The 21,889-nt window shown below is 47.2% G+C and overlaps 1 protein-coding gene across 1 annotated transcript in view; it reads left to right on the forward strand.

Moving 5' to 3' along the window:
* The window catches only part of LOC138789342 (uncharacterized), a 29,511-nt gene extending 8,522 nt beyond the window's left edge, over window positions 1-20,989 (forward strand). The window contains exons 2-3 of the mRNA XM_069967949.1: window positions 13,955-14,656; window positions 20,900-20,989. Coding sequence (XP_069824050.1) covers window positions 13,955-14,656; window positions 20,900-20,989 — 792 coding nt within the window. The remainder of the gene's footprint in view (window positions 1-13,954; window positions 14,657-20,899) is intronic.
* Window positions 20,990-21,889: the final 900 nt, after the last annotated feature.

Genomic DNA, 21,889 nt, shown 5'->3' on the forward strand with positions numbered 1-21,889 from the left:
TATTGAAGAAGTGGGGGAAAAATGCCAGAAAAACACCATTATGCAAATAGACAGTTTTTCTGGAATTTTTAAAAATATTTTTAGCCTCTCCAACCCCTTTAATATGCAAGAATATTAGATCCAAAAGTGACATGGTAGAATTCATAGGTTTTAGAATTTTCAAACAAGTCATTTTATAAAGCCTGGACTTTACCCTTTCCCACAAATAATTCTGAATCTCTTTCTATTCTGCAGATAATAGCAATTATTGGCATGTGCCTGATGATTGTGCAATCAGCCTGCTGTCAATTTTTTTTTTTTACTTTTTATTAAACTTATCACAAATAACAAAACACTTTAAAATTTACATCAGGGTTTTCCTCATACTTATTCCCATTTACCACAAAATCTTAACACCTAAGGTAGAAGATAAGGCTTCAGCTCTTATTTAAATACTCATCCAAGAAGTACACCCCCATCCGTTCCCCAACTTTCTACATTGACCCTTTACTAGAGGGCAGACCTGGACCTGCTGGTTTATTGCCCTCCGTAATCTTAGCAAATGTAGGTATTAGTCACCCTCTCTCCTTCCCTCACCACCTATCCTCTCTCAACAACTTGGGACGCCAACCCATTCCGCCTGCCACCACTATTGTATCTCAAACTATCCCATATCCTCCTGTCAGGAACTTACCTTGTCCGGCTCCAGCGGCGTCTTCTTCCAGCTCGGCTCCGGCTGACGGCTCAGGAGCGCGCCGCTGCTCCGCCCGCCGGAGCCGAGTGACGTCACGGAGACCAGACGGCGTCCCTAGCAACCGGGGACGCCGTGGTGTCACGTGATCGTCAGCCGGCCGGTCGGTACGCAGCTGAGGTGTCTTGCACTCAGGCTGAGTGACAGGTCGCCACTCAGCCTGCAGTGCACCAGCTGCAGTGAAACTGGACTCAGGAGGCCGGACCAATCAGCCTTTGGTCCGGTCTCCTGGTCCAGTATAAAGTGTCAGTATTGCCAGCAGGTTATCGCTGGCTATTAGTTCTTCTAGTCCCAGCTCCCCTGCTCCTTCCCAGCGTTCCCTGCCCTATATCCCCTTCTGCTTGTCTTCTCGTGTTCTTGACCCTCCGCCTGACCTGTGACTATTCCTTGCTTGCCGATTCTGTACTGCGTTGCCCGTGTGGTTTGACCTGGCTTGTTCACTACTCTTTATTGTGTTTTGTCCGTCTGTCGTGTTTTGTGTTCCACGTATTCAGTACAGGGAACGTCTTCGTGGTTGTCCGCGACCGCCTAGGGTCGACTGAGGCAATTAGGCAGGGACAGTGGGTGGGATTAGATCAGGGCCCACTGTCTGGTTGTGTTTGTCGTTGCTGACAGAATAGCCAGCCCTATACTGCCCATTGCCCCATGGACGACAGGACCGCCATGTCTAATATGGTGGACCAAATGCAGCAGCTTAACACCATGGTCCAGGAACTTGCTATGAGAGTCCAGGATCAGGAGACGACATCACAACAGCTCACTGTAACCTCCCCATTACCTCCCGAACCACCCGTCCAGCTCCCTGACAAGTTTTCGGGGGACCGTAGTAAATTCCGTACTTTTCGGGAGGGGTGCAAGTTGTTTTTTAGGTTACGGCCACGCTCCTCAGGAGATGAGACCCAGAGAGTGGGCATTATCATGTCTCTCCTCCAAGGACCCCCGCAAGAATGGGCTTTTTCTCTACCCCCTGACTCTCCTAACCTAAGGACCACCGACCAGTTCTTTTGTTCACTAGGATTGCTGTATGATGACCCGGACTGTGCAGCCAATGCCGAACATCAGCTAACTGGGTTAAGACAGGGTCGCCGTCCAGTGGAAGAGTACTGCTCTGAGTTCAGGCAGTGGAGCTGTCTCTCCACGTGGAACGACCCAGCCCTCCGGTTTCAGTTTCGGGAGGGTCTTAGTGACCGACTGAAGGACATGCTAGTAGCATACCCCACTCCCGACTCGCTCGAAGAGAGCATGACACTAGCGATCAGAGTTGACCGTAGATTAAGGGATCGACAAAGGGAGAAGGGTACTCCTGACCATCACAAAACCCCTATCTCTCCTGTTCCGTTCTCCAAACCTCCCCTTCCTGTCTCACCCCCTTTCGAGGAGCCGATGCAGGTAGACTCCACCGATGCCAAGGCCCGACGAGCCCATCGCCTGCAGAATAAGCTGTGCTTTTACTGTGGAAAGACAGGACACCAGGTTCGGCAGTGTCCCAACAAGCCGAGGTCTTCGACGGAAAACTTCAACGCCTGAGAGATTATCGAGGGGGTCTCTCAGGCGCTCAGGTATCCTTCAAAAATAAGCTGTTGTTGCCCATTTCCTTGGTGTTGGGAGGTAAATGTATTAGTGGGTATGCCCAGATCGATTCTGGATCATCAGCAAATTTCATTAACCCCATGTTTTTTTCAGGCTTAGAGGTATGTCCCTTGCTGCTCCAGCGTCCAGTTGGTGTCACTGGAGCAGACTCTGCTCCCTTTTCCCAGGGGGATGTACGGTATAGGACCCCTTCCATGGAGGTTAAAGTAGGGTCTGTCCATGTTGAAAATCTGGATTTTCTTGTTATGCATAATCTGTCGTCTGATGTTATCCTGGGGTTACCCTGGCTGGATGCTCATAACCCGGTCTTCGATTGGTCCAATAGGGAACTTGTGCGGTGGGGGCCTGGGTGTGCATCACATTGTATCGCGGTTTCCCTTGCAGGGTGTTCCCCGGCGGAGGGAGAGATTCCCGAATTCTTGTTGGATTATTCCGATGTATTTGATGAAAAAGCAGTGGACGGGTTGCCACCCCATAGACGGTATGATTGCGCCATTGATTTAGTTCCCGGTTCCAGATACCCCCGAGGTCGAATATTCAATTTGTCCTGCCCTGAAAGAGAAGCCATGCGAGAATACATAAAGGACAGTTGACGCAAAGGCCACATACGTCCTTCTTCTTCTCCCATGGGTGCTGGCTTCTTCTTTGTAGGCAAGAAGGATGGGGGTCTCCGGCCTTGTATCGATTACCGGGAACTAAACAAGATCACTGTTAAAAACCAACACCCCCTACCGTTGATTCCAGACTTGTTTAATCAAATTGTGGGCGCTAAATGGTTTTCCAAGGTTGATTTACGGGGGGCTTATAATTTAATCAGAATCAGGGAAGGTGACGAGTGGAAGACCGCATTCAATACCCCAGAGGGCCATTTCGAATATCTCGTTATGCCCTTTGGGTTATGCAATGCCCCGGCGGTCTTCCAACACTTTGTTAATGATATCTTCCGTGAGCACCTTGGACGTTTTCTTGTTGTCTACCTTGATGACATTTTGATCTTCTCCTCAGATTGGTCTTCCCACGTAAAACAGGTCCGCACGGTAATGGAGCTTCTGAGACAAAATAATCTTTTCGCCAAGGTGTCAAAGTGCCAATTCGGTATCCAGGAGGTCTCGTTTTTAGGTTATAGCATCACCCCCAATTCTTTTGGTATGGACCCCCTTAAAGTAGCGGCTATTGTAAAATGGGAACGACCTAGTAACCTGAAGGCCTTACAAAGGTTTTTAGGTTTCGCTAATTATTACCGGAAATTTATTAAAGGGTTCTCAGTTATAGCTAAACCCCTCACTGATCTTACTAAGAAAGGGGCGAATCTGGTACACTGGTCCACAGAGGCTATCCAGGCATTTGACATCCTTCGGCAATGTTTTTCAGAAGCTCCAGTACTGGCCCAGCCCGACTTCGAGCACCCTTTTATTGTTGAGGTGGATGCATCCGAGGTGGGTGTGGGAGCAGTTTTATCCCAGGGAACTGATACTCTTACTCATCTTCGGCCAGTTGCGTACTTCTCGAGGAAGTTCTCCCAAGCGGAACGCAACTACGATATTGGGAATAGAGAATTATTGGCTATTAAGATGGCATTTGATGAGTGGAGGCATTTCTTGGAAGGGGCCAAACATAGAGTCACAGTGTTGACGGATCATAAGAATCTGATTTATCTGGATACCGCCAAACGACTCTCTCCACGTCAGGCCCGATGGGCCCTGTTCTTTACTAGGTTTGACTTTGAGATCACATATCGACCTGGCTCTCGTAATATTAAAGCTGATGCCCTCTCTCGCAGTTTTGATTCCGGGAACATTCCTGAGAAACAGGTTGATACGATCTTGAAACCAGGGGTTGTGGTATCTGTCCTACAACCAGACTTGGTTACTCTTGTTGCTGAATCTCAGGATTTAGCCCCCCATAACACTCCTGACTCCCTCCTATTTGTGCCACCGAACCTTCGCCTCCGGGTCCTGGAGGAAATCCATAGTTCCGTTTTGGCAGGACATCCAGGGATAGCAGGCACTAAATACTTGCTCTCGCGCCATTTCTGGTGGCCAACTTGGGCCCGAGATGTTAAATCATTTGTTGAAGCATGTGAGGTCTGTGCTAGGTCCAAGGTTCCCCGTAGACCACCGGAGGGATTGTTACATCCCTTGCCGGTTCCTGCGAGACCTTGGACACATATATCAATGGACTTTATTACCGACTTACCAGTATCTAGGGGTAAGACTGTCATCTGGGTAGTGGTGGATCGATTTTCCAAAATGTGTCACCTTGTTCCACTGCGTAAACTCCCTAGTGCTCGTTTATTGGCCACGTTATTTATTGGTCATATTCTGCGGTTACATGGTGTCCCGGAGAATATTGTTTTCGACAGAGGTGTCCAGTTTGTGGCCAAATTCTGGAGGGAGTTCTGTGGGAAGCTGGGAATCTCTTTGTCCTTCTCGTCGGCTTTCCATCCTCAGACGAATGGACAAACTGAGAGAACCAACCAGTCTTTGGAACAATTCCTGAGATGTTTCATAGCTGATACGCAGGATAAATGGCGAGATTTCATTCCTCTAGCTGAATTTGCTATCAACAACCATGAACAACGTTCTACTAATATGTCACCTTTTTTTTGTAACTATGGTTTCAATCCCAGGTATTCGTCCGTTCACTCTGCAGAGTCTGTCAATCCCTCAGCTGAGACAATCTTTTCTAAACTGTGCACAGTTTGGGCCCAAGCTCATCAGAGCTTGGTTAAAGCCCAAGAGTCCTACCAAAAATTCGCTAACAAAAGACGCATATCTGGCCATCTATATGCAGTGGGTGATAAGGTCTGGCTCTCTACTCGAAATCTTAAATTAAGGGTACAATCGGGAAAACTGGCGCCCAAATACATTGGGCCGTATACTATAGTGGAAATCATTAATCCAGTTACTTTCAGACTTAAATTACCTGCATCTTTTAGAATTCATTCTGTGTTTCATAAAGCTCTGTTAAAAAAATATGTGCCGCCGGTGTTTCCATCATCTCCTCCTGCCCCCGTGGTCGTTCAGGGTGAATTGGAGTATGAGGTGGAGAAAATTCTAGATTCCCGTTGGGTACAGGGATCATTACAGTATTTGGTCCACTGGAGGGGCTATGGACCAGAGGAGCGTACATGGGTGGCACTTAGGAACGTGCACGCTCCTCGACTGATCCGACGATATCATACGCAAAACCCGTCTAAGCCCGGTCCAATGGATAAGGGTCCTGAGGCCCCTCATAAGAGGGGGGGTAGTGTCAGGAACTTACCTTGTCCGGCTCCAGCGGCGTCTTCTTCCAGCTCGGCTCCAGCTGACGGCTCAGGAGCGCGCCGCTGCTCCGCCCGCCGGAGCCGAGTGACGTCACGGAGACCCGACGGCGTCCCTAGCAACCAGGGACGCCGTGGTGTCACGTGATCGTCAGCCGGCCGGTCGGTACGCAGCTGAGGTGTCTTGCACTCAGGCTGAGTGACAGGTCGCCCGGCCACTCAGCCTGCAGTGCACCAGCTGCAGTGAAACTGGACTCAGGAGGCCGGACCAATCAGCCTTTGGTCCGGTCTCCTGGTCCAGTATAAAGTGTCAGTATTGCCAGCAGGTTATCGCTGGCTATTAGTTCTTCTAGTCCCAGCTCCCCTGCTCCTTCCCAGCGTTCCCTGCCCTATATCCCCTTCTGCTTGTCTTCTCGTGTTCTTGACCCTCCGCCTGACCTGTGACTATTCCTTGCTTGCCGATTCTGTACTGCGTTGCCCGTGTGGTTTGACCTGGCTTGTTCACTACTCTTTATTGTGTTTTGTCCGTCTGTCGTGTTTTGTGTTCCACGTATTCAGTACAGGGAACGTCTTCGTGGTTGTCCGCGACCGCCTAGGGTCGACTGAGGCAATTAGGCAGGGACAGTGGGTGGGATTAGATCAGGGCCCACTGTCTGGTTGTGTTTGTCGTTGCTGACACCTCCTCCCCCTTACTTTTACACTCTCCCACAATCCCAGGGGAGCCTATCTGAGGCAGGGGGAAAAAGCAGGCGCACGCAGGTCCCATCATACTCATTCCAACTTACAGATGAAACCCCTTTCCTTTTTACACCCTTTACATATTGTCCAGACCCGATGTGGCTCCCTCCCCTACTTGGCTCCCCCTTCTCAGGAGGATACCCTTGGGAACATTACCCCACCAGGTCTTTTGACCACTATAGGAGACACTCAGGTGGCCCCTAAGGTTGCAATAACCATATATAATGGTCACTCATCCCAATATGGCAGCCCCTGGTCATCCAATTCACTCATTACTGTATATGAGTACTATATATATATTTTTATTTATTTTTCAATTTCTTAATCTTAATCCCTCTATAGGGTTTGCTTTAGATGTCATCCACTCATTGCTCAACTCGTTCATATCCTAAACCTGTCGCCCCCACTACCCCCTCCCCCCCCCCCCCCCCCCCCCCGCTCCCAACAAACCCCCATCCCTCTTAAGACGTCCCAACCCATTTACTCACTCCAGTAACTCAACCTACCCTAATACCAGCCTATCCAAGTCTACCCCCCATTACATACAAATTTTTGGGGAACAGGAAAACCAACCCTTTCCTCCTTCCCTTTCCACCTATATTCAACATATACTTTTCCCTATTCATCCCCCACCCTATACCTCAATTTCCCTCATATCCCATTACTTAAACCCAAAATTTTCCCCTTTTGTTCTGGCCCCCGCAACCCCCCCTCTCCCCCCCCCAAAAAACAACAACAAAAAAAAACAAAAAACAAAAAAAACATAACTCCGAACCCTGTATTGTAGCTTTCTGGTATTGATCTACAGCAGTTTTTTCATTATAAGTCATGCCATTCTTTAACCCCTTCAAGACCAAGCCTATTTGCACCTAAAAGACCAGGCTCATTTTTCAAAATCTGACCTGTCTCACTTTATGCGCTTATAGCTCAGTGATTTAACGTATGCTAGCGATTCTGAGATTGTTTTTTCGTCACATATGGCACTTTATATTAGTGGCAAAATTTGGTCACTACTTTGTGTGTTTTATGAACTTTGAAATTCTCTGCTTCTAAAAAAAGAAAGTCGTATCACATAAATAAGTTACTAAGTCACATTACCGATATGTCCTCTTTATTCTGGCTTCATTTCATAAACATATTTTACTTTTTTAGGGTGTTACGGGGCTTAGAAATTTATCAGCAAATTACCACATTTTCGTGAAAGTTTCCAAAACTGATATTTTTAGGGACCAGTTCTTTTTTTAAGTTGATTTAGGAGGTTTGTATACTGGTAACACCCATAAGTGACCCCATTTTGGAAACCTTAAACACACCTTAAAGAATTAATCAAGGGTATAATGAGCATTTTAACCCTACAGGGGCTGGAGGAAAGTATTCACCATTAGGCCGTAAAAAAATGAAAAATTAAAATTTTCCAATAATATATACGTTTAGATTAAAGTTTCTCATTTTCAAAAGGAACATGAGAGAAAAAGCACCCCAAAATTTGTAACGCAGATTCTCTTAAGTACTACGGTACCCCATATTTGGGTGTAAACCACTGTATGGGCACACAGCAGGGCTCAGAAGGAAGGGAGCGCCAATTAGCTTTTCCATTGCAGATTTTGCTGAAGAAGTTTCCGAGCCCCAGGTGCGTTTGCAGAGCCCCTGTAGTGTCAGCAGAGAGAGAAACCCCCATAAGTCACCCCATTTTGGAAAGTGCACCCCTCAAAGAATTCATCTTGGGGCAGGATGAGCGTTTTGACCCCACAGGTGTTAAAGTATTCAAAATTAGACAGTAAAAATGAAAAACTCTAATTTTTCCAATAATATGTTGGTTTAGTTTGAAATTTCTAAATTTCACAAGGAACAAGAGAAAAAAAGTACCCCAAAATTTGTAACGCAGGTTCTCCTTAGTAAAAAGGTACCTCATATGTAGGCATAAACCACTGCATGGGCATACAGCCGGGCTCAGAAGGAAACGAGCGTCAATTAGCTTTTTCAATGCAGATTTTGCTGAAGAAGTTTCTGAGCACCAGGTGCGTTTGCAGTGCCCCTGTAGTGCCAGCGGAGTAAAATCTCGCCATAAGTCACCCCATTTTGGAAAGGGCACCCCTCAAAGAATTCATTTTGGGGTGTGATGAGCATTTTGACCCCACAGGTATTAGAGGAAAGTATTCATAAGTAGACAGTAAAAATGAAAAACTCGAATTTTTCCAATATGTTCCTTTAGTTTGAAATTTCTCAATTTCACGAGGAAGAAGAGAAAAAAAGTACCCCAAAATTTTTAACGCAGGTTCTCCTGAGTAGAACGGTACCCCATATGTGGGCATAAACCATTGTATGGGCACACAGCCGGGCTCAGAAGGGAAGGAGTGTCAATTAGCATTTTCCGTGCAGATTTTTCTGAAGAAGTTTCTGAGTGCCAGGTGCATTTGCAGCTCCCCTGTAATGTCTACAGAATAGAACCTCCCCCAAAAGTCACCCCATTTTGGAAAGTACACCCCTCAAAGAATTCATCTTGGGGTAGGATGAGCATTTTGGCCCCACAGGTATTAGAGGAAAGTATTCAAAATTGGCCAGTAAAAATGAAAAACTTGAATTTTTCCAATAATATATTGGTTTAGTTTGAAATTTCTAAATTTCACAAGGAACAGGAGAAAAAATGTACCCCAAAATCTGTAACGCAGGTTCTCCTGAGTACAACGGTACCCCATATGTGGGCATAAACCACTGTATGGGCACACAGCAGGTGTTAGGAACCGGACAGCAGGACAAGACAAACAGTGAGCCCTAAGCTCAGCCCCGCCCACTGTCCTCTACCTATTTGCCACAATCCGCCCTAAAATGGCGGCGAGCAACTGGGCGGCAGTCCCTGCGCTGGCTAGGTGGGACACAAGGACAAGACAGACAGACAAAACACAATAACGAATGGTCAACAGTCCGGGTCACAACAAACGGGCAGCAAAAGTACAAAATCACAATCCGAAGGCAAAGTCAATATACAGGCAGTATGGTCAGGGGCAGGCAGCAAACAAGAATGGTCAGAAAGGCAAAGCAGGGTCAGAATCAACAGAGCAAGAATAGAAACACAGAACCAGGCAGAGACAAGCTCAATATCCGGCAATGAGAGCACAGACTGGGTTAGTTATATAGGAGGCCAGGATTCTGGTCCAGAATGTAATTGGACCATCCCCCTGATCTCCAAGCACAGACACCTGAGAACAAGACCGATCCACTGGCAGGATGACCTGTCAGTCACATCAGAACCCAAACACAGATTAACCATGACATGGCCAGACAGAATTCAGCAGGTGAAGTCGGGTGTGTCTCCCAACAAAGGTGAGCATATAAACCAGTGTTCACACACTGCAAACAAAACACAGAAACAGGATACAAGAAAATCAGTGCCTTCTCGGCCGAACAGCACGAGCCGAGGGGCGCATAATGCTCTGCAGAGATACCATCCTGACAGTACCCCCCCTTTTACGAGGGGCCTCAGGACCCTCACAGGACTCAACTTCACTTAGAAGATTGCCATCTGACTCCCATTCATCAGAAGAAGAGTCCATGGCATGGAGAACAGGCTTACTGACAGGACGAGCAGAAGAACATGATAAATTGGCATCAGATACAGGCAAATCAGTTACAGTAGAACTAGCAATGTTTATTTCGCCGGAGGGTACCTGTGCGCCCAAGTGACCTTCCTGGGAGTCACCTGGACGCCGATGATCTGGGTGCAGGTTTTCTTGCCGCTTGGGACGCTTGTGGCAGAAACTGATGAAGTGGCTACTGTCACCACAGTAATAACACAGACCGTTGTGTCTACGATGTTCTCGCCTGGTCCTGGCGTCCAATTGTCCCAGCTGCATTGGCTCGTCCTCATGTATATCAGGGATAACAACAGAGTGTTTGACAGAGCAGGGGACAGAGGTCTTAGAAGGGTCAGAGCCTACTTTCTCCCTATGTCTGTCACGGAGCCTACGGTCTATGCAAATAGCCAAATTCATGGCCTGCTTTAGGGTGGAAGGATCTGGGTGTCCTGTCCAGGCATCCTTAATGCCATCAGACAACCCCTGCTTAAATTTGCATCTAAGCGCAGGATCGTTCCATCCGGATGGAACGCACCACTGGCGGAACTCGGCACAATACTCCTCCACTGGTCGCTTGCCCTGTCTCAAAACTGTCAACTGCCTCTCAGCTGCTGCTGCCCTGTCAGGGTCATCATACAGTAATTCCAATGCGGAGAAAAACTGATCCACAGAAGACAATTCAGTGGCATCTGGAGGCAAAGAAAAGGCCCACTCCTGCGGAGGTCCTTGTAAGAGTGACATAATAATGCCCACTCTCTGGCTCTCATCCCCAGAGGACCGGGGACAAAGTCTGAAAAACAACTTACATCCCTCTCTGAAGATCCGAAAGGCCCTTCTCTCGCCCTTGAACCTATCAGGAAGCTGCACTGGAGGTTCTGGGGGAACAGCAGCAGATAGCATGGCATTTTGGCCCAGGAAAGACTCTACCTGCTGCACCGTTGCGTAAGGTCCAGAACAAGCTGGTTGAGACTTTGCATTTGCTCAACCAGAGCTTTCATGGGGTCCATAGCAAGGTGAGAGAGAGAAGATAAAGAAAAAAAAAAAGTAAGGCCGGATAATCTGTTAGGAACCGGACAGCAGGACAAGACAAACAGTGAGCCCTAAGCTCAGCCCCGCCCACTGTCCTCTACCTATTTGCCACAATCCGCCCTAAAATGGCGGCGAGCAACTGGGCGGCAGTCCCTGCGCTGGCTAGGTGGGACACAAGGACAAGACAGACAGACAAAACACAATAACGAATGGTCAACAGTCCGGGTCACAACAAACGGGCAGCAAAAGTACAAAATCACAATCCGAAGGCAAAGTCAATATACAAGCAGTATGGTCAGGGGCAGGCAGCAAACAAGAATGGTCGGAAAGGCAAAGCAGGGTCAGAATCGACAGAGCAAGAATAGAAACACAGAACCAGGCAGAGACAAGCTCAATATCCGGCAATGAGAGCACAGACTGGGTTAGTTATATAGGAGGCCAGGATTCTGGTCCAGAATGTAATTGGACCATCCCCCTGAACTCCAAGCACAGACACCTGAGAACAAGACAGATCCACTGGCAGGATGACCTGTCAGTCACAGCAGAACCCAAACACAGATTAACCATGACATGGCCAGACAGAATTCAGCAGGTGAAGTCGGGTGTGTCTCCCAACAAAGGTGAGCATATAAACCAGTGTTCACACACTGCAAACAAAACACAGAAACAGGATACAAGAAAATCAGTGCCTTCTCGGCCGAACAGCACGAGCCGAGGGGCGCATAATGCTCTGCAGAGATACCATCCTGACAGCAGGGCTCAAAAGGGAAGGAGCGCCAATTTGCTGGAGCAAAACCGCAGCTAGTAATAGTTATTAGAATAGCGCAGTTACTAAAATAAAATAAAAAAATGAGATTACAGGTAATGCGGGGTGATTATGGACAGTCTGGGGTGGTTCCGGGTAATCTGGAGGTGGTTACGGGTAATCTGGGGTGGATATGGTCAACCTAGGGTGGTTACAGGCAACCTGGGGTGGTTAGAGGCAACCTGGGGTGGTTATGGGCAACGTGGGGTGGATACGGACAACCTGTTGTGGTTACACACAATCTAGGGTGGTTACAGGCAACCTGCTGTGGTTACGGGCAACGTGGGGTGGTTACAGACAATCTGGGGTGGTTACGGACAATCTGGGGTGGTAACAGACAATCTGGGGTGGTTACGGATAAACTGAAGTGCTTATAGGTAATCTGTGGTGGTTACGGATAAACTGAAGTGCTTATAGGTAATCTGCGGTGGGTACCTGTAATCTGGCATGGTTACGGGCAATCTGGAGGGGGTCACTGGCAATTTGGGGTGGTTAGAGGGAAGGTGCAGTGGTCAGAGGCAAGGTGCGGTTGTCAGAGGCAAGGTGCGGTGGTCAGTGGCAAGGTGCGGTGGTCAGAGGCGACGTGCGGTGGTCAGAGGGAAGGTGCGGTGGTAAGAGGCGACATGCGGTGGTCAGAGGCAAGGTGCGGTGGTCAGAGGCAAGGTGCGGTGGTCAGAGGCAACGTGCGGTGGTCAGTGGCAAGGTGCGGTGCTCAGAGGCGACGTGCGGTGGTCAGAGGCAACCTGCGGTGGTTGCGTGCAATCTGGGGGGTTACATGTAATCTGGCATGATTACGGGCAACCTGGGGTGGTTATGCGCAACCTGCAGTGGTTACGGGCAACCTGGAGGGGTTACAGACAATCTAGAATTGTTACGGATAGACTGAAGTGCTTATAGGTAATCTAGGGTGGGTACATGTAATTTGGGGTGGTTACAGGCAATCTGGGGTGATTACAGACAATCTGGAGGGGGTCACTGGCAACGTGCGGTGGTTACGGGCAACGTGCAGTGGTTACGGGCAACGTGCGGTGGTTAGGTGTAATCTGGGGGGTTACGTGCAATCTGACGTGATTACGGACAACCTGGGGTGGTTACGGGCAACCTGCGGTGGTTAGGGGTAATCTGGGGGGGTTAGGGGTAATTTGGGAGTAATTTGCAATTATTACTATAATAAAAAGTGTGTGTTTTATTTTTTTGTATGTTTGTCACTTTTTGTACTTTGTACATTCATTTTCACTGTATTACTATGATTACTGTGATATTTTCTATCACAGTAATCATAGTTCAGTGACAGAGACCAAATTGGTCTCTGTCACTTTAAATTTTCAGAGTTGGCTGGTTCTGGAGCGCATGCGCACTTCAGAAGCAGCCTGGACGTCGAGGAGGAAGGAGCTCCAGGATCCGGTGAGTATATGGGGAAGTGGGGGTGATTGGGGGACGTGGGGTAACTGGGCGGGTTGGGGGCGACTTGGGGGGGGGGACACTATCACTTTTTATCCCCTGTCACCAATCATTCATGGTGAAGGGATAAAAAGTGCCGGGCTCCACATGGCACAAGCGATCAGCGGTATATAGTATATACCGCTGATCGCTTGTACCGGGACCCCACAGGGGGGTCCCCGATCACTGCCCCATTCTCTCCGCTACCTCCGGTGGCGGAGAGCATGGGGCTTTCATTCATTTTTACTTAAGATCACTGTGAACAGACATTAGTCTGTTCACAGTGATGGTGGCGGCCATCTTGGATCTGATGGCCGCTGCGGGGAGGGGGGGGTTAGTTACTGGGGCACTAGGGGGGCTGATCTGGGGTTTGATTTTACTTATTTAATCTCCCCACCGTGGGGGGGGGGGGATGAAATGCAGCGGCAGGACCCGCCCGGGATCGCAGCTGATTCTCATTATCTCCGGTGCTGCAGTCAGATGAGAGCAGGATCGCTATCCCTGCAGCGATCCCGCTCTCATCACAAAGCCTCTAGGTGACTCTAGGATTTTTATATTGAAGAAGTGGGGAAAAAGTGCCAGAAAAACACCATTATGCAAATAGACAGTTTTTCTGGAATTTTTAAAAATATTTTTAGCCTCTCCAACCCCTTTAATATGCAAGAATATTAGATCCAAAAGTGACATGGTAGAATTCATAGGTGTTAGAATTTTCAAACAAGTCATTTTATAAAGCCTGGACTTTACCCTTTCCCACAAATAATTCTGAATCTCTTTCTTTTCTGCAGATAATAGCAATTATTGGCATATGCCTGATGATTGTGCAGTCAGTCTGCTGTCAATTAAAGTGCTGTGGGAGGTCAGAATTTTACTTTCGGAAGAGGTATGAGAAAGATGTGTTACGGGAAATTGAAGAAGCTTTGCACTGCAAAGAACAAGAAAAGAGAAAAGAAGTACTTAATGGCATTGTCAGACACTACGAAGACCGAATTAACGTGACTGACACCAAATGGCTTATAACATCAGAAGAAATCATAGACGAAGAGAAAGATAGAATAAAGAACATATTCAAAAATATACAAATAATCACTAGCCCACCATCAGGAGGACAGACAAGCCCACCATCAGGAAGACAGATAAGCCCATCACTAGAAGGACCAACACGTTCACCACCAGAGGTATCAAAAAGCCCTCCAACAGAAGTACTAAGAAGCCCACCACCAGACAGACCGACAAGTTTACCACCAGAGGTATCAAAAAGCCCTCCACCAGAAGTACCAACAAGCCCACCACCAGACGGACCGACAAGCCTGCCATTAGGTGGACTCACAAGCCCATCACCAGAAGGACCGACAAGTTCACCACCAGAGGTATCAAAAAGCCCTCCACCAGAAGTACCAAAAAGCCCACCACCAGACGGACCGACAAGCCTGCCATTAGGTGGACTCACAAGCCCATCACCAGAAGGACCGACAAGTTCACCACTAGAGGTATCAAAAAGCCCTCCACCAGAAGTATCAACAAGCCCACAACCAGAAGGACGGACAGGCCTGCCATTAGGAGGACTGACAAGTCCAGCCCCAGTAGGATCAACAAGACCATCACTAGAAGGACAGACAAGCCCACCACTAGGCGCCTCTTGTTCTCATTCAGACACGCCTCCAGTCTCTCTTACAGCCCCGCCTCCAGTTTTCTGCCCGGCCTGTCATTGCGCCGTGATCTCGAACAGCGTCATAAGAGCAGGAATACCTTCTCTGATGACAGAGCTCGAGATCACAGTGCAGCGACAGGCTGGACCGGACAGAAAAAAGAACGTATTGCAAAAACACTGTGTGAGCCCAGCCTTACAAGGAATACCTATTTATAAAGTCCTTTATGATGCTCCCTTTTTTTCTACCTTATACAGCCAAAAGGTGAGTACAAAAATCACTGACCTCAAAACAGACCAACAAAACAGACCAACTAAAGTTCCTCAAGGTCCCATATAGCATAATCCTACATGAATAAACTATACTATGGAGCTAAAATTATGAGGCAATTATGAGCAAATAAAAAGGTCACTTCAAAAAAATGTAAATCTTTAGCTTACAAAAAAGCAATGAAGGAAAAACTCAACAGGCTCATACTTGATAATCTATGTATCCATCACCCCTCTTCATGTAGTAACAGACTGTCCAAATTGGCCTTTTTCTTGGACCCAGTTTAGGTTGACTAATGGCCCTAAAAGTTAGAGCTTCACATTTCCTGCCATGAAGAGCATGTACAGGTCTTGCAAGTGGTGTATCATCTGCCATTCTTATTGTGCTGAGGTGTTTGGAGACATGTATACACAGTTCTTGCGTGGTTTTGCCCACATAAATCTTTGGGCAGGTGCCATTGGCTGCATAGACCTCCCCCCCATCTAAAATTGATAAATTAGTGTATTTCATAAATTTTAGAATCAACAAGATTCGTAAACGTCTTCTTAGTTGGTATCTACAAAACTAACACCTACAACAAGGGTGAAGACTAGAGATGAGCGAACCTCGAGCATGCTCGAGTCCATCCGAACACGAACTTTCGGCATTTGATTAGCGGTGGCTGCTGAAGTTGGATAAAGCCCTAAGGCTATGTGGAAAACATGGATATAGTCATTGGCTGTATCCATGTTTTCCAGACAACCTTAGAGCTTTATCCAAGTTCAGCAGCCCCAGCTAATCAAATGCCGAACGATCGGGTTTGGATGGACTTGAACCCGAACCCGGTTCGCTCATCTCTAGTGAAGACCAATCGCTGTGGGTCCAATGTAGTCTCAGTCCTTGCTTATAAATGGCTATGCACCAGGATATCTCAGAGATTTTTACCTCTCCTATAGGTAATTCTTGGTCTTGGGCCCACCACCCCTTTAAAATATGCATCCCCTAATAAGCTCTTTCAATGTCTGCGAAAGATTCCCATGATACGTTGAGCATTTTCATAATAGGTCCCAATTAGAGATGAGCAAACCGGGTTTGGGTTCGCAGGGCCGGCTCCAGGATTTTGTGGGCCCTTGGGCGAGAAAGCCTCAACGGGCCCCTTTGTATAGCACACCTCGGGGCACACCTACCAAATAAAGTTTGACAAAATACAGAAAAAAACGTTATTCAATAACTCACAGGTGACGTCTTCTTTGATCTGAGGGGATCGCTCTCCGTTTCCTCTCCATCTGGCCCAGACCACCATGATGATTTCTTCCAGCTACAATTCATCTCTTCAGGACCTGTCAGACAAACATCTTAGGCTCCGCACATTTCCAGCAACTTCCTTTCCTTTTTCCCACCCATAGGCTCCTATACAGTAGTAACTCCACTGTTTGGTGTCATGTGCAGTAAAGTAAGGAGGTTTGTGGGTCCCGTGCTGTGCCCCCCATATAGTAATAATGTCCCCATGCTGTGCCCGCCATATAGTAATAATGCCCTCTGTCCCCATAGTAATGCCCCCTGCTCTGCCCCATAGAAATGCCCCCTGCTCTCCCTCAGCACAAGAAAAAAAAAAAATAATAATAATACTCACTAATCCGGGCGGGGGATGGGTCCTCTTCTCCCTTGTGTGCGCCTTATGGATCCACCAGCAGGCGTGATTACGTCATCGCTCTGCGCCTGTTGGTGAGATCGGTTCCATGCTAGAATGGACTAGAATGGAGTTGCTAGAAGGAGGTCCTCCCCCTGGAGTCTGTATTCTAGCTTGTTCACCATAGAGCAGGCTAGAATGGAGTTATAATCAGGAGACATTACATGAGGTATACCAGGGGGAACTACAACTCCCAGCGTGTCCAGCCTGTTATTATGGGTGATCAGAGGACATTACAGGAGGAGATATAATAGGACTACAACTCCCAGCGTGTCCAGCCTGTTATTATGGGAGATCAGAGGACATTACAGGAGGAGATATAATAGGACTACAACTCCCAGCGTGTCCAGCCTGTTATTATGGGTGATCAGAGGACATTACAGTAGGAGATATAATAGGACTACAACTCCCAGCGTGTCCAGCCTGTTATTATAGGAGATCAGAGGACATCACAGGAGGAGATTTAAGAGGAGTACTACAACTCACAGCATGGACAGCCTGTTATTATGGGAGATCAGAGGACATTACAGGAGGAGATATAAGAGTAGGACTAAAACTCACAGCATACAGAGGGAAGGTATAAGTGAGCCCCGCCTCCTCATGTCACATGACAATGATCACAGGTCCTTTATCCACCTGCATCCTCTCCCATTCTCAGCCCCGCCCCCTTATGACGTCACCACAGGTCCTTCCCCAGTGCAGCAAACACGGCAGGTTCTTCCCCAGCCCCTCCAGCCCTCCCCCGGACTTGGGGCCGGCAGCACTTGCCCCCCCGGGTGTCCGGGGGGTCGGTGATGCGGCGGGTGCCTGGCTCACTGCTCGGGCAAGTGTCGGGGGGGCCCCTTGGGCGGCCATGGGCCCCGGCACTTGCCCGAGTATGCCGAATGCCGACGCCGGCCCTGCGGGTTCGGGTCCATCTGAACCCGAACGATCGGCATTTGATTAGTGGGGGCTGCTGAACTTAGATAAAGCTCTAAGGTTGTCTGGAAAACATGGATACAGCCAATGTCTATATCCATGTTTTCCACATAGCCTTAGGGCTTTATCCAACTTCAGCAGCCACCGCTAATCAAATGCCGAAAGTTCGGGTTTGGATGTAAGGTTCGCTCATCTCTAGTCCCAATGCACCTAATCTTTGTCTCCAAATTGTGCATGGGCATTTGTATTTCCCCCAGGAGTGTTTCCTGATTACTGAGAGGTAACCCCTCTCACAGAGTCTGACATTCTTTCATAAATTGAGATTGAGCTGAAAAGTTTTGCCTGGCTCTTAAAAACTGTCCTACTGGTATCCCCCTTCTCAGGGGTTCAGGGTGCCAACTGGTCCAGTGAAGCAAATTATTTGTAGACGTCGGTTTCCTGTATATATTTGGAGTTTATCATCAATGGAAATTGTTCAATCCAGAAAATGTATCTCATGATTCTGAAATTCATGTGTAAAGTATATACCTAGCTGGTTAGCAAACTTTCAGGAAATATGTCAGTTTATTAATTGTAGATTGGGGGGGGGGGTCTATGCAGTCACGTGTACTTGCCTAAAGATTTATGTGGGCAAAACCACACAAGAATCGCATAGACATATCTCCAAACACCTCAGCACAATAAGAATAGCGGATGATACACATCTTTCAAGACCAGTACACGCTCTTCATGGCGGGAAATGTGAAGCTCTAACTTTTTGGGGCATTAGTCAACCTAAACTGGGCCCAAGAAAGGCCAATTTGGCCAGTCTGTTACTACGTGAAGAGGCAAGATGGATACACAGGTCATCAAGTATGAGCCCGATGGTCCTCAATGAAGTTTTTTCCTTCATGGTTTTTTGTAAGCTAAACATTTACATCTGTGTGATGTGACCTTCTCATTTCATATGCTTCATAACTTTAGCTCTTTAGTACAGTTTATTTATGTAGAAGTTCAAGAAGAGCAATGAGCGCTTGGCACTGTCTTCATTCACACTGTGTTAGAGGTTGCTGGCGTGCAATCTCGGTATGTATGATGTGTAATGCACTGTTTGGGTGGTGCTCAGCGTACAGACAATCTCATGTGGCGTAGTAAGAACAAATACAGGAAGCGGCAACTCACCAAGCAAGTGCAGTTTATTCAAGACGTTCACCGATCATCGGTACACAGGCATGGCAATCGCAGAGTGTGTCCCACTGAGGCTAAGGCCGTTTCACGCCTTCGCGCTTCAACTGGCCTCGTACGAAGACGTTAACGTCTTGAATAAACTGCACTTGCTTGGTGAGTTGCTGCTCACAGTTTATTTATGTACCTTATGCTATTCGGGACCTTGAGGAACTTTAGTTGGTCTGTTTTGCTGCTCACAAATATAGGCGACAATCTGATCAATAAAGTGAGGTCACTGAGTCGTGTGTACTCACCTGTTGGCCGTATAAGGTACAAAAAAAGGGTATCATAGAGGACTTTATAAATGGGTATTGGGTTACCCTTTGGTATAAATGGGTTACCCTTTTGTTTTACAATTGAGGGTCATTATTATAGATATGAATTTTTACTCATGGGCCCCCTACTCTTATGTTATTGAATCTCTTGTTGACATCTGCATGTGGACCACTATTTGTATAGAATTTTTCCATGTGAGCAACACAGACCCCCTATTAGACACATTTAATACCGTCCCCAATGTCCCAGTCATCAAAGAACATGACAATGCTCATGTATAGAGAACAAAAACTGTGACTCTGGAGGTTTTGTATATTTATTTGTATTAAGAGTTATATTCATAAAACCATTAGTGGTGTTCCGAGCAAATACCATATCAGAACGCTGGATCTCTATTCTAAGTCCTCCGACATGCGCAGTATAGGCATTTCTTTGAGATATTGGATTATAAATCCTCACACATGCACATCATGATAGTGGACACTAAGGGGGGGGGGGGATTTATGAAGACCGGTGTACTCGTATATTGGTCTTAAATCAGGCCCCGACACTTTTCCCCGGCTTTTAGCAGTTGTAGATTTGGATAATAATTTATGCCTGCGAGCACGCATAAATCATAATAAATGAGGCGCGGGAGCAGGCCACACCTCCTCCTCACTTTGCTGTGCCCACCAGAGGAAATGATCCTGGGGGCCCACCAATGAAGAACCAGTAAGAAACCACGTCAGTCAGTGTAGGTTCTAAAGCTGAGGGCCCACAGAAGGATCCTCCAGTCCTTTGGTGGGCCAGTCCAACACTGCATTACTGTATCCTGTACTAATCGAATGAACTGTAATAATACAACTTGATTATTCTGCATAAATTACACTACTGTGGATGCTGTTGGACTTTGCCAGCAAACCTTGTATCCGTATATCTGGCGCCCTCCTCTTTACCTGCCATTTGCTTCATATCATTGTGCTTTTCGACTTCTACGTTTGGTATGTCACAGGAGTATGCCAAAAAAGAGAAGGGGTTATGTGCCACACCACTCCCTCCACGGTCTGGCTGCTGATTAACAGCAGTACATATACACAGTACACATAGACAACTACCAATCAACCGCCAGTGGGTAAAGGGAGCTGGTGCTCATTAATATCCAGGACTGGTGAGCACATGCACATAATGGAGAGGGCTAGTGTGCAGAGTCCTCGTTATGTAGGAGGATATCTCTGAATCAGCTGCACAGAAATAAGTGATACATCATTCTGCCTCTCTGTCACTAGTTTTTGCTACACTCAGAGAGGGCAACATAAACCTACTGACAGTGTCTCTTTAAATGTGGGTTCACATACATCAGTTGCATCCGGCTCAGTTGTTTAATCAGAAAATTGCCACAACTGATGCCAGTAATGATGGCAAAAAAGTATCCGTTGTCATCAGGTTGTTTTCTCCCCCTTTTTTTTTCCTTCCAAAAACACAACATTAGCTATGAGTTGTCGGACAGGGTGAATCGGGGAAGGCTGGAAGACGTGTTCTCCTGTGTGGAGTGTCCAGTGATCCAGAGTCCTGAGTAAAGAACTGGATGTTATAAACTGTGTCATTCAAATGAATGGGATCAGTTCAATTATCAGTTTCCCCCCCAGTGCTTTGCTATTGCACTGAGGGGAAATGGAGGCAGGCCACCAGATATGTGAAAGGGCAATAGTGCATCTTCAATGGATATGATATTTGCACTCTTTATATTCTTTGCTCTTTTATTTCAGGAACCATTGGAAGAGAAGACCAGTGATTCAACTCCGCTGCTCTGTGATCAAGAGGTGGGAGCTGAAGGGAACCCGACCCAAAAGGCCTGAACTGTGACCTGAAACTGATTTATTACTGTTATTTACTCTTATATTCCTATTAAAATTGTATTTTTTTAATCATTAGGATAAATTCACATTGTGACATGTAACAAAAACCCTTATCCCCATGCCAGATTTACTGAGAGGCGCATGCTTCTCAGTAAATCGTGGGAATTCAAGGCTGCCCTATAGCAGGTGTAAATCAGGATAAACCAGGAGTGGGAGGAGGCCATGTCTCCACCATGTCGCCCTCTACCCGCAAAGCAGATAAGCAGGGACTACCTTGGGAAAAGGGCAAAGATTACGCACCGTTTTTGTGGTGATGTTTTTTATTTCACTTTTTGTACATTGTTATGGGGGCTGCCAATTTGCCCAAGCTGTTTTTATAGTGAAATTATCAGACAAGCCCATCACCAGAAGGACCGACAAGTTCACCACCAGAGGTATCAAAAAGGCCTCCACCAAAAGTACTAAGAATCCCACCACCAGACGGACCGACAAGTTCACCACCAGAGGTATCAAAAACCCCTTCACCAGAAGTACCAACAAGCCCATTACCAGACGAACCGACAAGCCTGCCATTAGGTGGACTGACAAGCCCATCACCAGAAGGACCGACAGGTTCACCATCAGAGGTATCAGAAAGCCCTCAACCAGAAGTACCAACAAGCCCACCACCAGAAGGACCAACAGGCCGGCCATTAGGACTGACAAGCCCATCACCAGTAGGATCAACAAGACCATCACCAGAAGGACAGACACGGTTGTCACCTATATTTGTGAGCAACAAAGCAGACCAACTAAAGTTCCTCAAGGTCCCATATAGCATAATCCTACATGAATAAACTGTACTATGGAGCTAAAGTTATGAAGCATATGAAACGAGCAAATAAAAAGGTCACTTCACAA

The sequence above is a fragment of the Dendropsophus ebraccatus genome, chromosome 4, assembly GCF_027789765.1.
Source record: "Dendropsophus ebraccatus isolate aDenEbr1 chromosome 4, aDenEbr1.pat, whole genome shotgun sequence".
Lineage (NCBI taxonomy): Eukaryota > Metazoa > Chordata > Amphibia > Anura > Hylidae > Dendropsophus > Dendropsophus ebraccatus.